The sequence below is a fragment of the Pipistrellus kuhlii genome, unplaced genomic scaffold, assembly GCF_014108245.1.
Source record: "Pipistrellus kuhlii isolate mPipKuh1 unplaced genomic scaffold, mPipKuh1.p scaffold_m20_p_3, whole genome shotgun sequence".
NCBI lineage: Eukaryota > Metazoa > Chordata > Mammalia > Chiroptera > Vespertilionidae > Pipistrellus > Pipistrellus kuhlii.
Window position 1 is genome coordinate 148,282,768 of NW_023425529.1, and position 16,623 is coordinate 148,299,390.

General features: G+C 41.6%; 1 protein-coding gene across 3 annotated transcripts in view; it reads left to right on the plus strand.

Moving 5' to 3' along the window:
* The window catches only part of CLDN10 (claudin 10), a 96,598-nt gene that overhangs the window by 67,419 nt on the left and 12,556 nt on the right, over positions 1–16,623 (plus strand). For 2 of the 3 annotated variants that reach the window (XM_036456347.2, XM_045588737.1), the window contains exons 2-3: positions 15,002–15,163; positions 15,257–15,338. In XM_036456347.2, coding sequence (XP_036312240.1) covers positions 15,002–15,163; positions 15,257–15,338 — 244 coding nt within the window. Of the gene's footprint in view, positions 1–7,612; positions 7,918–15,001; positions 15,164–15,256; positions 15,339–16,623 lie in introns of those variants that run through there. The other variant, XM_036456346.2, reaches the window with a different exon arrangement.

Sequence of the window (16,623 nt, forward strand, 5' to 3'; positions counted from 1 at the left end):
TTGGCTCAGTGGATAGAGCATCAGCCTGCGGACTAAAGGGTCCTGGGTTCGATTCCGGTCAAGGGCATGTACCTTGATTGCGGGCACATCCCCAGTAGGGGGTGTGCAATAGGCAGCTGATTGATGATTCTCTCTCATGGATGTTTCTAACTCTCTATCCCTCTCTCTTCCTCTCTGTAAAAAATCAATAAAATATATTAAAAAAAAAAAAAAAAAAGACGGGCCTAGCACGGTAAACAACACAGTCTGCAGTGCAGAACACCCCCAATTCAGGATAACCAGGTGGAAGGGTGGGTGCTCATTATTTTCTAACTGGCTGAGAGTATGGAAGAGACAGAGTTGACAAAGCACTCTAACGAGCTGTGTACTAGTCTAATGTGTGTATACCTATGTGTGCATACATACATGTATACACACGTACATACATCTACACAAACATACACACATTTTAAGATAAATGTTCTAAACACAAACTGTGCTATAATGAATCAGCCTTGCCCAGAACATTGTTAAACAGAATATTACTGAACTTCAATTCACCTATTACAAGATCTAATCAAACAATGAAATTAAATAAGGAAATTAGGTACCCTGTTCAAATCTGATTATAAAAGCCATTCTTCTGCATTATAAAGATAAATACAAATGATCTGGAATTGTTTCAACCCCTTTTTGTGTGGGTCTGTAGGTTCATATACTCAGTGAATAGTAACTGAATACTCTACACAAACTACAGAGTTGTCTTGGTTGGAAGCAATTTATTATGAAGACTCTAGAACTAAGGGGGCTGCGTTGCTAAACCCCACCTCCTTCTGGAACCAGTTATCTCATCTCTATGGCTTGGGTATACAGATGAGGATCTGTACAAAGGGAATGAAAATACCACCTACTTAGTGTGGCTGTTATTAAATGAGTCAAGTACTTGGGATGGGACTGGTATACAAAAGGCACAGTATTCCTTTCTATTAGATTAAAAAAAATAGAAGAAAACCTACATTTGGAAAAACAACAACAACCACCTCACAAGTATTTGCTTATGGGTATGTTTCTGAAAGAACTTGCATTCTTGACCCATACAAATTTTATTTTAAACTTCCAATAATGTTTCCCATGAAGTGAGCCAAATGGTAAACATGGGACTTCCGAGTACTTTTAAATAAAGAAACCTCTCACTAGCTCTCTTCCGAGGACCAGGGAGAGGGGAACGTCCCTTCCTTTGTAACAGGTACTAGGAAGTGCTGTTTCCCGCCTTTACCCACAGTAGTGTAGACAGGTGAGCACTGTGAAAACAACCCTCCACTTTCCCCAGTGCCCACCCATCTTCTTTTCTCAGTGCCACCTACTCCCCGCCTCTGTTCTTTAGCAGATCCCTGACCCCTTCCCATCTCTTTCTTTGTAAAATCCCTTCCTTTTGCTGAAATCAGTTTGGCTCAGTGGATAGAGCATCACCTGTGGAATGAAAGGTCCCAGGTTCAATTCCGGACAAGGGCATGTAGCTTGGTTGTGAACACATCCCCGATAGGGGGTATGCAGGAGGCAGCTGATGGATGTTTCTCTCTCATCGATGTTTCTAGCTCTCTCTCTCTCTCCTTTCCTCTCTGTAAAAAATCAATAAAATGTATTTTAAAAAATAAAATAAAATCCCTTCCTTTCTCCTTGCAGTTTTCCATTATCCTTTTTCTATCTTGTAGTTGTCCACCTTTTACATTACCTACCTTCTAGTTTTCTCATTTTTGTCACACTTCCTTTGGACTGCTCTCTCTCTCTCTCTCTCTCTCTCTCTCTCTCTCTCTCTCTCTCTCTCTCTCTCTCTCTCTCTCTCTCTCTCTCTCACACACACACACACACACACACACATACACAAAGCTTGCTTTTGCTCCCTGTTTTCTCACCCTCTGCACTCAGCACCTACCTCTTCTTTGTTGGCCCTCTATAAACACTTCCTGTTTTTTGACTTTAAGATTTGAAATATAGCCCATTCTTGTTTATACTTACTACCGTGTTTCCCCGAAAATAAGACATTCTCCAAAATAAGACCTAGCGCATGGAAAGATAAGACATCCCCTGAAAATAAGACCTAGTGCAACTTTGGGAGAAAAAATTAATATAAGACACTGTCTTATTTTCAAGGAAACAGGGTACATGTCAGACTAACTATGACTAATACCACTTTTAGGAAAAATGTGACTATCACTTCAAAGGGAGGCAAGGAAATGAAAGAGCATAAATGAACTGAACAATACACATTTAAGAAATTGAATATCTACCATGTTCCAGATCCTTTATATACATTGTCTCTCATCCTCACAATAATTTCGAAAGAAGCTATTATTTATTCCTGTTTTATAGTTGAAGACCATAGCTGGACAATTAGGTGACCTGCCTAAGGCCATACAAAGTTAGAATTTTATCCATCTTATCAGCTCCCTCATCTGCCCTCTGTGCCCTATATCACCCTGCTTCCTAAGTAAATTGAACTACCATGCTATATCTCGTTTCTGATAAAATGAACAATTGAAGATGACACTGTCAATAGAGATTGTAGGAACATTATCCTCAAGCACTTCCCTCCCCCAAACAATCCTCCACTTTTCCTCAGTGCCCACCCATCTTCTTTTCTCAGTGCCATCTTACTCCTCCTCTCCATCATCCACCCCCTTGAAATATAGTTAGGAAGGTAATGTCAAGAAGTGGTAGAAAGGAAAGCAGTGAGAAAACTCTTGCCTCCCTTCTCTCCTTGTTGATTTAGTCTGTGATTGGGCAAGCTCATTAGGAATCAGACTCAGAGACTTTTAGAGTTCAAAGTGTTCTTGGAGGCCATCCAAAATAACTCCTTCATTTTAGAAATGAGGAAGCTGCAACTCAGATCAATAAAACTTGCCCAGAACACAGATTTATGTGCTATCCAACCTAGGTAGGTTGAATTAATATTCATAAGATGTTTATTGAGCAGCCAAATATAATCGGCAAGCCCTGAAGGTTCCAGCATCTCAAGAGTGAGAGTCATTCCAGGCTGGAAAGGTGTTCACCAAGATAACTCTGAGCGGCTGGGGCCCAAACCTTACCTGTTCATGGGCTCCAGAGGAATCTTGAAGCCCTAAGACACCTCAGAATTGAGAATGAGTGTGTTTTATTTTTTTATTTTTTATTTTTTTATTTTTAAATATATATTTTATTGATTTTTCACAGAGAGGAAGAGAGAGGGATAGAGAGTCAGAAACATCGATGAGAGAGAATCATCGATCAGCTGCCTCTTGCACACACCCTACCGGGTATGCGCCCGCAACCAAGGTACATGCCCCTGTCTGGAATCGAACCCGGGACCTTTCAGTCCCCAGGCCGACGCTCTATCCACTGAGCCAAACCGGTCCCGGCGAGAATGAGTGTGTTTTAAAAGGATGCATAAAAAACAAACCCATAAGATATATGGTACCCACTCGTAATAGGCCTATTGAAATATTCTGATGCAGTACAGCTTCAAAGGGTACCAAAGTAGCACAATAAGGCACTGTTTGTTTTCTTATAATTTGATATATATATATATATATATATATATATATATATATATATACACACACACACACACACACATATATGTAGTCAGTGATGTAATGATAAGCATGAGTGTTCATTCTCAGAACTACATCTATCACTCTATGGCTTTCATGCTAAGTACAATAGATTACGAATATCATAGAATTAGTGTGGAGCATTAAGATAAACTAAGAGCGTTAGGGAAAATGGAAGGAAATATCTCGGTATCGGTATTAAAGTCTTCTCTGACATGGTGTAACTATATTTGGCTCCTCCTGGGCAGTTGTTTTTTTTGTTTTTTTTTTTGTTTTGGTTTTTTTTAGCTAATGCTTCGTTTATCAGGACTTCAGTTTCTTCCTGGCTTATTAGATGCATACTACTAGGAAAGAGCTAATGTATACTGAAACCAAATTTTATGCTTAGAAAATCCTTGAACTGTTGAAAGGCACACCTGTGTTGTTTGGCAAATGAGTTGAATCTCAAGTAAAGAATTTCTGCAAATCTCCTGCTCAGTTGGCTAAACTGGTTTCACACCTATTGAACAACCGCTGGGGTGGGAGAATCCTCAGTTTTTCTTTAATAAGCATTATAACTCCAAAGAAATAACTTCCAGTGCTAATCCCAGTGGCTTGTGTCTCAAAGAAAGGCTCAGCATTTACCTCAGGATGTTACATGTATTCATGTCAAATTTATTAATTTGGAGATATATTAGTTTTCATATAGGAAAAAAATCTTTAGGTGTTTTTATAAAGACCAAACTATTGTTAATTAAAGTGTTACTTTGAATAATTTGGAGAAGTAACTTTCTAGCTGCATTCACTTTTATATTGAAGTTAAGAATAGTTTGTTATGAATAGTTAAATAAAAAATTCATTGAACTGAATCCTAAAGAAAATAAAGAAGCATTTATCCAATGAAATGTATTCTGTAGACCGGTTTGCAGATTAACTGCAAAGGCTATTTGGAACTCTGTAATCTTCAAGTGAAATGGGCCATTTATCCATTACTCTTTTAAAAACCTTTATTTGGTCCATTCATTTCTGGACATTCTTATGTTAAATTATGTGGTAGTCTGTACTGTCTTTATGTTTCTTCTGACTAAATTGGTTTTGAAAAGCTCAAGATATAAGACATTGTAAAATAAATGACTGATTAATTACCTAATATTCTTTAGGTATTAGAGAAAGTTAATGTTTTTCATCATTTGGTCAGGCACTTGTTGGTTCTAAAGTATAACTCTTTAAAATAAATATGCAGTACATGCCAGGGAAGAAAGAGTGTTTTGAGTTATCCAGCCTCACAGAATGAACAAAGAATAAAGGTAGAAAATTAATCAAGTCCACAGGCATGACGACCCTAGTCTGTTTGATCTGGCACAGGAACTAATAGGGCTGCCACCCAAGTCTTAATTGATGGGCTGCTGGTGATATTTTCAACTCCTTTAAAGTTAAGACAGTGCATTACAATCTCTACAGCAAAAGAATATTTCTGTTTTCAAAGTATTCAACTAAGAGATTTAATATTCTTTCTCTCTATAATACACACCAAATGTTTTACTAAGCTAGACGTGAATCGGCAACAGTCAGAGCCGTGGCTCCCAACCTGACTCTAAGCCAGAAACCTTGGAGAGATCACCACTAGAGCCACTGGTGGAGACGCCGGATTTGATCTGTGGGGAGGTCGGGGGAGGGATGTGCTTTCTTGGAAACTCAAGTTAGAATTCAGGATTTGTTTCCTCTGGAAGCTATATTGCAATGGTGAGCTCGGTTTGTGGATTTTTTAAGTACAACAGACAGAGCTACATTATCTGTTAAATAACTTTTAGGAACTGATTTTAAAACACCAAACCATTCTTCATAGTTCCTTCTTTTAACAAATAATGTGCTTTTAGTACTAAATAATGAAATGTATAGCCTACCTGCTGATAAGTTAGAAACTCTTGTGTCTTCAAGGTCACAATACTATACTCAATATTCTTTTTGTGTGCCAAAAATAAGTCAGCATTTTATCTTATAAAAACAAATAAACAACAACAAAAATCAATGATTTTAGTAAGTAACTACCACGAAGAAGACACAAACAAACAAAGAGACTGTCAAATAAGGCCAGGAAATAGACAAACTCAAACTCTGTAAAATTTTTAATTTTAGAAACTCTATAGGGAATGCCTTGGTTCGTGACTTTTTGTGTTTTCTGAATAATAAAATGGATCAGAAAAAAGGTAGATTGTTTAGAAGGAATACGCATAGAAATAATTGTGGAAATATGCCGGAGGGCAAGAAACCAGATGATAAAAGCACTTTAAAAAGGCAAACCATACAAAAGAGTAGAGGACACTTTGTAGTCAAGACTCAAAGGTGTCTGTTCTGAATAGCAGGGAAGATGAGAAGATTGAGGTTAGGTAGGTGCTTTCCAAACTGTAAGTTTGACCCACTGGTGACCCTCACAGGAGACACTAAGGCAAGTTGGAACCAAGAGCAACACAGTGGTGTGACCAGTTCTCCATCCCATCAGGCAAACCATCTTCAACCTTATTTTCCCAGGTACACACATCAAGCGCGTGGGCGCACACACCTCCCAGGGGCTGCTGCACCCTGTGTTGTCTCGGTGGAGATTACGGTATTTAGGTGGCAATTAAGGAGAGAGAGGTTTGGGTTCAACAGGAAGAAAAAACTTTCTAAGAGGTTGTCAAGACCAAAGCAAACCATACACATACTTTGCCACACACCGAACCCATGACTCCGAAGTTTAGAGCATGAACTAAATATTATCCCTAGAAAAGATCATTGTGTTTAGCCTGAGCTTGTCCTAGTGGTCCTCAGTGGTCCTTCCAAAGCTGTTTTGATGGTTCTGTGGTCCAACCTCCTCTCTTCTCAAATTTCATTCTGTATCCATTTGGTTAAAAAAAAAAAAGTGACAAAAGGGGATTGAGAAGTTCTTCACAAAGAGCGAAAGTGTTCCTGCACTAAGATTGTGAAACAGGGGGTTAGCGACCAGCTTTATTATAGTGGACTTATTTATAGGTTTTTAGGCCTTTGGTTACTTTTGGCAAGCAGTGACTCCTGACAGCTCATATCAAGAGCTTTAAATAGATAAATAATCACCCCACAGTAAAACCAGTGTCTTTGTTCTCTCATTTATGCCCAGATTCGTGACCTCAGGAGCCGAAAGTACACCCTGATCTTGATGCATACCTTGAGACAGCAATGAAGGCATTAATTAAACGTTTCAATTAGGCATGAAAGGTGGAGGTGGGGGAAAAACAAGATATAGAGCAGTTTCCACGGTGACAGAACCATCAATCCATAGACTAGCTAGCCTCAGCCCTGGGAGCTGGAAGGGACCCATAAAGGAAGATGTCTTAAATACATGTCCTGTGTGTAGTGCGTGCTTCAGTATCAACAGACCAGCACTGTGGCCAGAGCACTGAAGCTCTGGACTGCAATGAAGTCTCTGATGGATCCTGTGCTCACCACAGGAGACAATCTTGAATTTAGGTCTGTGCCTAGCACCTCTCTACAATGGCTTTCCCTATACTAAAAAGAACCGAAGAATTTCAGAGCAAGGCTGATTTTGAGCCCAGATCTGCCGTAATAATAATCCCTTCCTGATAAGCAGGACAGGGTCACCCAACAAGCCTGACACGAAACCCTTTGGAGGCTGCATTACCGGGCCTAGGGCTTGCAGGACACACACACACAAAAGGCTTTTTCTGCTCTGCTTTTACAAGGCACTTTGGAAGCCACGCTGTTTGCCCCGGGAAGGTCTGGGAAGGGGTAGGGGAAGGTGGGACGCAACAGGTTGTCCACATCCGGCTGCCAGTCCGTCCAACAGGAGAGCCATTCTCCGGGATGCGGGGGTGGGGAGAGGAGGAAGGGGGCGCAGACCTGCGATCCCCTCCACCTGGGGCGCCAGGCACCTGCGGGAGAGACGAGCTAGGCAGCGGTCCTCACAGCGCGGGGAGAGCGCTCTGCCTCTGAGGGCGCGTCCTCCGATCTCTGCGCCCCCGAAGGGCGGGTCTCCGCGGAGCGGGGCGCAGCTGGGACGGGCGGGGTGCAGCGGGGAAGGCGGGGCGGGGGGCGGAGCCCGGGCTCCGGGTCTCGGGGTCCCCCGCCAAGTGGGAGCGGAGCGCCAGCGCCAGCGCGGCGGCTGCAGCGGGCGGCATGGCGAGCACCGCCTTGGAGATCATCGCGTTCACCGTCTCGATCTCGGGCTGGCTGCTGGTGTCCTCCACGGTGCCCACCGACTACTGGAAGGTGTCCACCAACGACGGCACGGTCATCACCACCGCCACCTTTTGGGCCAACCTGTGGAAGACGTGCGTGACCGACTCCACGGGGGTCTCCAACTGCAAGGACTTCCCCTCCCTGCTGGCGCTGGACGGTCTGCATCCCCCAGCCCTGCCCCCGGCCCTCCCGCCTGTCAGGCCAGCTTCGCGACCCCCGCTGGGACCTCCGAGTGGGGGTGGTGGTGACGGGAGGCGGGTAATTCCTCTGAGATCGGCCCTTCTTCTCCCCTGGGGCCAGAGGGAGCTGGGGAGAGAGAGCCCCCAGTTCCGTCCTTCGCCGATCCTGGACATCTGTCCTGCATGGGCGCCTATTGGAGCCTGGGGACCCAGGGTTACGGGGGTGGGAGTTGGGAAGGGGACACGCAGACAGGCCTACATGGGGCGAGTGACTTTCGGGTGTCGGGGGTGGAGGGGATCGGTGGTGCTGTCCTGAGAGTAAAGGACACCGTTGTGGAGCCCTCATCTCTTGCGGGTGGTTAGGACACGCAGTCACGCAGAGGCGGGCTCTGGATTCTAAGGGTGTCATTGACTCGTCATAGCGAAATAGGCTTGCCTTGAACTCCCTTTAGCCGTTTGGTGAATTTTTTTTAAAGTGGGCAGCAGGAAAGAAATCATATGATAGGAGTGCTCCCCCCTCAAAAAAGAAGAGAAGGAGGAGGAGGAGGAGGAGGAGGAGGAGGAGGAGGAGGAGGAGGAGGAGGAGAAGAAGAAGGAGAAGAAGAAGGAGAATAGCTTGTCTACAGAGTGCCACCCAGGGCTTTAACGCTTCCTCCAAATGTTAGGAAAACAAATAGCCCTTGAGCCTCAGGGGTAGAGCGTCCTGGCCACTCAGGATCTCCTGCGGGAGACGCACAGGTTCTGTGTCGCTGCCTCTCCGGGCCTCCCTCGTGGTGCTCTTTTGTAAATTGTTTTCTACATCGTTTTTGTTAATTGGGCTTTATATTGCATTGCACTAGAGCAACCGGTAGAGAGAGGTTCACATAGAAAACTGGGTCTGTTTTAGTGTCAAGAGAACAGTCGCTATCAACGTGGTCAGAGGCCTGCTCATTCCTCCAGGACTGGATGGATCCCCGCAGGAACTCGAGGAGTCACTTACATTATTTCTAGATTTGAGGTGTTTTCTTTTATGACTGCTCTGCAAGTTTTTATTTGCATAGCTGAGTAAATAAGAGACAAGATTTAATTCCCCTACGATGGTGCTTGCCATGGAAAGCAAATGTTTGTTGCGCCTGCCCATAAGGGCCTACGTGTCCGGCTTAGATGGGTGACACCCTGCTGTGCAAAATTAGTAGCTGGCACACTGTGGATTCCCTAGAATTGCCCTTGAATTTCCTGTGGTCTGCAGAGCACACATCCAGGTAGCTGCTTTGAACAGGCAGCCTCTTGTTTCTTTGTGGCTGTGGTTTACATTCGGGAATATGGGCTTACCCGTTACTGTTTTAAGCGCGTTCTTCTGTTGTTAACTGTATTGTTGTTACCTGAGATAGAGTGCCAGATAGATATGGCTCCTTCTGTAAGACAGTTGGGGAAACAAGAGAGAAGACAGACAAATAAGAGCTCACTGGATATTATTACGTGCAGAATAATACGGCTGAGGTGAAAGTGGGTATCAAGATTTGGACGCAGAAGGAAGGAGGGACAACCCTCAATTATTAAGCTCTAGAGGGAGTTGTGAATGGAGCAAATGGAAGAGGAGTGACATTTAAATACAACCCGGTTTACAAAAATAGCCTGCCATGTGTCTAGAAAAGGACTTTTAAAAACGTAAATAACACCACAGCTACGTACTCTTCTGCAGCACTCTAAAATTAATAGCTTATCTTCCCCAGTCCATACATATAGAAGTAATGATTGTGTAGTATTCATTCGCCTGGACAAACTGGTTAATTTAACCATTTACCTGTTGTTAGACATTGGACCCTTTCCAGCTTTTCATTCTTGTTAGTGCTTTACTGAAAATTTTTATATTTGCCTCTTTATCTGTATGTGTGTTGTTATAGAGCGCATGCTGAGAAATTGTATTGTCAGGGCAGTAGGATATTCATTTTAATATTCATTATTTTCTACTGTGTGAGAATACCTATTTCTCTACATTTTTCACCTCTAAATTTTTCATCTAATAGTATAGGTGACATTATCATATTATCATTTAACTTGGCATTTCCCTGATCTGATTAGCACTGATTTTGACCATCTTATCATATATTGATCTTCTACCCCTCCCCCCTTTTTTTGAATTGCTTGTCCATGGTTCTGTAGTTTCCTCTTGGTTTAAATGGTTTGTTTTCTTAAATTTGGCTGTCAATCTTTGATTTGTTATAAATGTTGCAGTCTCAGCCTATTGCTTGTCTTTAAACTTATGAGGACTTTGAAAAGTGTACTATAATCAGATTTATAAGACTCTTCCTGCTGGCTCCGCCAATGTGACAGATTTACTTATCTGTATCTTCCGGAATAGCGTGTGGGGATTCAGTGACACTGCGATGGTTTCATAGCGAGAGGAGTTGATTGCCCCATTTACCAGTGGAACTTTTCAAAGCGGCCCCCTTGACTGTCTCCACCAAGTGGCTGTTTTCAGTTTTGCTAGTTTGCAATGGAAAATAAGGTACACATTATTTGGGAAACACTTAACTTTTTTTCTTAATCCTCACTGAGGATATGTGTTTACTTTCAATTGATTTGAGAGAGAGAGGAAGGGAGAGAGAGAGAAACAACAACATTGTGGGCTAGAACATCGTCTCCGGGCAGCCGTAGCTGTTGGATGCTGATCCTGAGGCAGGTCCTGCTGACAGCATGAAGCGTGTGGACTTCCTCACATTGCCTTTGCAGGGATGGGAGAAAGTTACGGTACCATGGGCTCTGGGGGCCACTGGCCTGAGCAGGCATGAGGTCTGGATTGAGAAGAAAAGCCAAGAAAGGGGAGAGAAAGCTCGTGGTTCTTTCGTCTAGTCTTAGATGGAAGAACAAACCTCTTGGAAGCAGATGATGGAGTCATTATTCTGAATTTCCTATGAGAGGTCAAAGCTCTGATTCTTCATAGTCAGGTGGTATCGTATCACCCCAATTTTCTCTGTAAGGAAAATGAGGCTGAGAAAAAGCTAAATGTCTAGAGTTAGTGTTATGCCATATTAAGACCCCAACACTAGCCCTAACCAGTTTGGCTCAGTGCATAGAAAGTCAGCCTGAGGACTGAAGGGTCCCAGGTTCGATTCTGGTCAAGGGCATGTACCTTGGTTGTGGGCACATTCCCAGTGGAGGGTGTGCAGGCGGCAGCTGATCAATGGTTCTCTCTCATTGATGTTTCTAACTCTCTATCCCTCTCCTTTCCTCTCTGTTAAAAAAAATCAATAAAATATATTAAGACCCCAACCCTAAATTCTGCTTAGAATCAATCTTAGTATTATGGAAGGGAAGCTTCCATGAATTTCTTATCCCTCTCATCAGACACTTTGTTAATTTTATTCATCCTGAGAAATAAAAACTCTTGTCCTATTTTACAGATGAGAAAACAGAGGCTGAGAGATTAGCTAACATAATCAAGGGCATACAGTGGGTAAATAGAAGAACCAGAGCTAAAATTCAAAGTTCATGCCTTCTCCCCGTACTGATATTCTTTCAAAGTATTTGGAGAAAAGAAAAGAAAAGAAAAGAAAAGAAAAAGCCAAAGTCACTAGCATAAGAAAAGCTCATTTTTTCCTTCTCCCTTTAATATTAGCATGTGTGCTATTAGGAAATTGTCTCCACCAAGTGGCTATTTTCATTTTTGTTAGTTTGCAATGGAAAATAAGGTACACATCATTTGGAAAACTCTTAACTTTTTTTCTTTATCATCACCTGAGGATATACATTTATTTTAAATTGATTTGAGAGAGAGGAAGGGAGGAGGAGGTGGAGGAGAGAGAGAGAGAATCAATTGTTTACCTCCAGTGCTCTTCTTGGCCGGGAATTGAACCTGCAACCTTTTGGTATACGGGCCAATGCTCCAACCAACTGAGCCACCTGGCCAGGGCAAAACACTTAACTTTTAGGTAAGGGACACCTTGAAGGTTTCCTTTAACAGAATTCATTAAGGCCACTACATTTTACTAATTAAAAATGTCACAGTTGAATAAGCTAGTGATTTCTGTTTATTGCTAACCCATGTTCCTTTCAAAACACCACTTGAACTTTAGCTGAGAATAATTTTCAGCCAGGTTGTTTTTTTAGTATATGCCATCTATTTTTGTTAGTGGGAATGTTTGCCATTTCTTACAAGAGAATTAACTATAAATTATACTTCAGAGAACTCCTAAGTAAATATGTTCATGCTTCAGCACCTTAATGTGTTAATTAGCTATTAACGGTGTCAGTAAATTAGACCTGTCAAAAATAATGGCCTCCTTGACTAGTTTTTACCACCACTTCACTTGATGCTTTTACTTATAAGTTTTGCCCCGAGGAACTGTTTGAAAGCAAGGTTGTAGAGGTCTGCCTTGCAGAAGATAAATTCTGAGTTTGTTGGCAGTCGCCTAAGGCCTGAGTCTGTGGGTGTTTTAAGGACTGGTAGCCCCTAATTCACAAAGCTCAGGCTTATCAACAACTGGATTGCATTTACAGCTGGCAGGGGCACTATCCCTAAGAACCCCAATCCCTACTCTTTGCTCCCCATTTTAGAAAATCTAGCCAATGATCATGCTGGTAAAGTGCCTTTTTTGTGCATGGGACAAATTAGCAATTTATTTATTGGTATTCTTTTCCCTCCAGAGAGAGGTGCCTTGCCCTCAAATCAGGGTTTTGAGTGGTATTGGGGAAGGACCTGATCCCATCAGAACCTTGCTTTCCCATCTCTCCTCCCAAACATGTGCCAAGGGCCAAGATGGGAGACCCGAGGGAGAAACTCAGGACAAAAGGGTATGAGTAGTGGTTAAGTAAAGTTTAAAGGCTGCTATTATTTCCCCAGTCACACTAAGAACTGAATTTATCAGCATGGGGTTCTAATCACTGCTTACCATCTGGGAAAATGCATTTTGTGGTCTAAATGGTCGGACTGTAGAACTTAACCTTTTGCCAGGCTCCTGCATTCTCTATTCATAAAGCCTGTAAGGCTATTGAAGTAAATGCAAATTAAGGGTTCATGGTAAAGTTTTGTAGAGTACTTGTTTTTTTACACATATATTATTGAGATTACATCATACGCACGCTGTTTTTGTCCATTTAGTGGTTTCAGTGAAGAGTCAGCTAAAACACTTCAAAACCGTAGAGTAAAATAAAGCTATAAAGAACCCACATATTGTCCCAGGAGCCCTGGTGATACGTGATGAGGCAGTTGTGGTTCTGGTAGGCTCTCTTTAATCTTGCAAGGAACTAACAGGGGCTTCTTTAGCTGGGCTTCTTTCTACCTGCCCCCTGGGCTCTGGTAGAGGGACCTGAGGATTGAAGTTTAAAATAGAGCTAGGTCAATACTGGGCAACAGTCCCCCAGAGAGCCCTGCAGCATGATCATTGCTACCAGAACAAGCCTCCATTATCCCTTTTTGCTAAAAATGTTCCTGTTGCTGTTTCTGATGGTCTCACCATCATCAGTGAAATGATTTTGTTTGGAAGTAGTTCATGCTACAAAATAGAAGATGATTGTCATCGCCGTCTGAATATATGGGATCCTAAATTTGTTCAATTAAATAGAACATCTTCTGCGAACTCTTTAAAATGGGCCATAGGAATAGGATTAGAACTTAAAATTTCAATTCTTTCCCAAAGAAACATGGACTGGAGGCCACCTGCCAGCATTATTTTCTGAGTTTATAATTCTCGTAGTCTAGGAAATATTGCTCATTATAGCTTTTGTCTGAGGACACGCAATAAGTAACGTTCAATCTCTGGACATTAACAAAGTTTTTCAGATTAACAAGTTTAATTCCAAATGTAAACCTAAAGTACATGTATGTTCATTTGCTTAACAAATATGTACTGACACCTAGTATGGGCCATCACTGTTTCAGCCTGAAATAGGGCTTTTTTTTCCCCAGGCTGAAATGAAAATGTCCATATGTGGACAAGCTTATTCGTTTAAATCCTGTTAATTTGACATTTCTTAGTGTCTGGATGAAAGCCAGGCTAAAGTTTATCACAACCATGGCTATGCAAATAAAAATATGTGACTAAGGAAATAAACGTTGTAGGAAGAATGATCGAACAAACCAACAGAACAAGCTGTTGGGGTTGCTTTGAAAGCATCCATTTATATGTAATCAGTTAATTTAATAATTGTAAGCTATTCTTGCTGTAAATAGACAGTGCTTTTTTAAGCCGCATTTTATCATATGTGCCCTGAAAAATAATACAATGCCATTAAAATAATTCCTTTTTAAAATATATTTTATTGAATTTTCACAGAGAGGAAGGGAAGAGGGAGAGAGAGTCAGAAACACTGATGACAGAGAAACAACAATCAGCTGCCTCCTTCACACCCTCTTCTGGGGATGTGCCCGTAACCAAGGTACCTGCCCCTGACTGGAATCGAACCTGAGACCCCTGAGTCAGCAGGCAGATGCTCTATCCAGTGAGCCAAACCAGCCAGGGCCTATTAAAATAATTCTTAATTTAGACTCCTCGTGGCTTGTGATTATATTTTAGTTGCTCTCATTTCCAAGCTTTCACTGATATTGGAAGATTTCACCCTTGAGGAGGTCTTGCTGCCCAATGATAAATTTTATAAAGTCTGAACCACTCAGACATCTGTTTAAAAGTTCCAATGTACACAGGAGTAAGAGGATCAAGAAGTGGCAGGTGATAGTTTACACCGTGGAAGTCATCACCTGGGTTTTAGAGTCATATCAATGGTATGGAATCCATTTCTGCCTCTTACTAATTACCTCTGGCATATCATCGAAACTTTGCCTGCCTCAGTTTCCTCCTATGAGAATAATAGCACCCAGGGAATGAATCTGAAGATTATGCATAAAGTGAGCTTAAAACTGTGTGACATAGAACAAGAACAGGCACTCCATATAAGTTGTTTTCCTTTCCTGCTTGTCTTACCCCATGTTTTAACAATTAAGGTTATTTATTTACTTTTTTTAAAACAACAACAACAACAACAACAAACAAAACAATCGTTCAGGAGTACAATGTAGAATGAGGATTTCTCCCTGGACAGCCACCTGTTTTATGTTAACATGTAAATGACCTACTCTAATTGCAGGTTACATCCAGGCATGTAGAGGACTTATGATTGCCGCTGTCAGCCTCGGGTTTTTTGGTTCCATAATTGCCCTGTTTGGAATGAAGTGTACCAAAGTCGGAGGCTCGGAGAAAGCCAAAGCTAAAACTGCTTGTTTGGCTGGGGTTGTATTCATACTGTCAGGTAAATAGTAACTTTCTCCCAAACAACATACTTTCACCCTGTTAACGAAATAGCACTCACTAACCACGGTCCTTTCCCTCTGGTACATTCCAGGGTTATGCTCAATGACCGGTTGTTCCCTGTATGCAAACAAAATCACAACGGAGTTCTTTGATCCTCTCTTTATTGATCAAAAGTAAGTACTCACCTCAGTCTGTATGTTTCTAGTAGGAAATGTGCATAAAATCGTATTCTAAATTAAGGTATGGAGACTTTCTCCCTGGCTTATGAAAAGAAAGTGAGATAAAAGGGCTAGATGGTATCTGATGACATCATTCAAGAGTAAATAAACATTTTTAGGTGCTACGTTGGCAAATGATGCATTTAATTACTACATGAGTGTTACATATTGTCTTGTTTCTAAACAGCTTAAGGTGTCGGATTTAGAACTCTAAACTTCATCCACCGGACACCATAAAATTGAAGCTAAATGGCCAAAACTGGTTTGGCTCAGTGGTAGAGTGTCGGTCTGCAGACTGAAAGGTCCCAGGTTCGATTCCAGTCAGGGGCATGTACGTTGGTTGCGGGCACATCCCCAGTAGGGGGTGTGCAAGAGGCAGCTGGTCGATGTTTCTCTCTCATCAACGTTTCTAGCTCTCTCTCTCTCTCTCTCCCTTCCTCTCTGTAAAAAATCAATAAAATATATTTTTTTAAAAATTGAAGCTAAACGGAGGGAAAGTGGAATAGAAGTGTAAGATGTGGAGGAAAGAATGATGAAGTGTGAGAACAGAAAATTGAAAGCTTGCCTTGATTTTGTCCATCCAGAACGGTATTTGCCAGATGCTAAGCTCTAGGCCAGTTTACATCTCAAACATTGAGATTAAAACGGAAAGGAAACTGTGCTTCTGAAGATTAGAAACATTCTAATGATATTTAAATAAAATATTATTATTTTTTATTTTTAGGTAGCCTTTTAAATTTGCTCTGTTAACTATGGCCTTAACGTGCTCCACCTAGTAAACCTTTATATGTAAAAAAAGAAAACAAAACAAACAAACAAACAGAACTGTACATGATGCAAGCATTTTTTTTTTTTTAAATGCTCTGGGAGTGGCACAGACACTCAGATGTGACTGGTCTCAGTTGCAGGTGAATGCTTTGGCATTTACAGATCAGTTTGCTTGTTGTTGTTTTAACTATGGGCTGTTGCTTTTTATAGTTTCCTTGGGCTTATTTCTTTGTAATGGGAAAACCCCATGGGTACCAAATTAGAAATAATCTCATATCAGATGTTTTGTCTTTCATGAGAGTATACCCACATAACTCTGTGAAGATCCATGTGGGTATGTGTCCACCAGGCTGGTGATTCTCTTTCAGTCTTTAGATAAAATGTTATAGAAATTTTAAAAAAGTAATCACTAAAATGGCTGGTCAGGTCTACATTCCTTTTTTTCCAGTGGATTTAGAAATCTTCCGAAAAA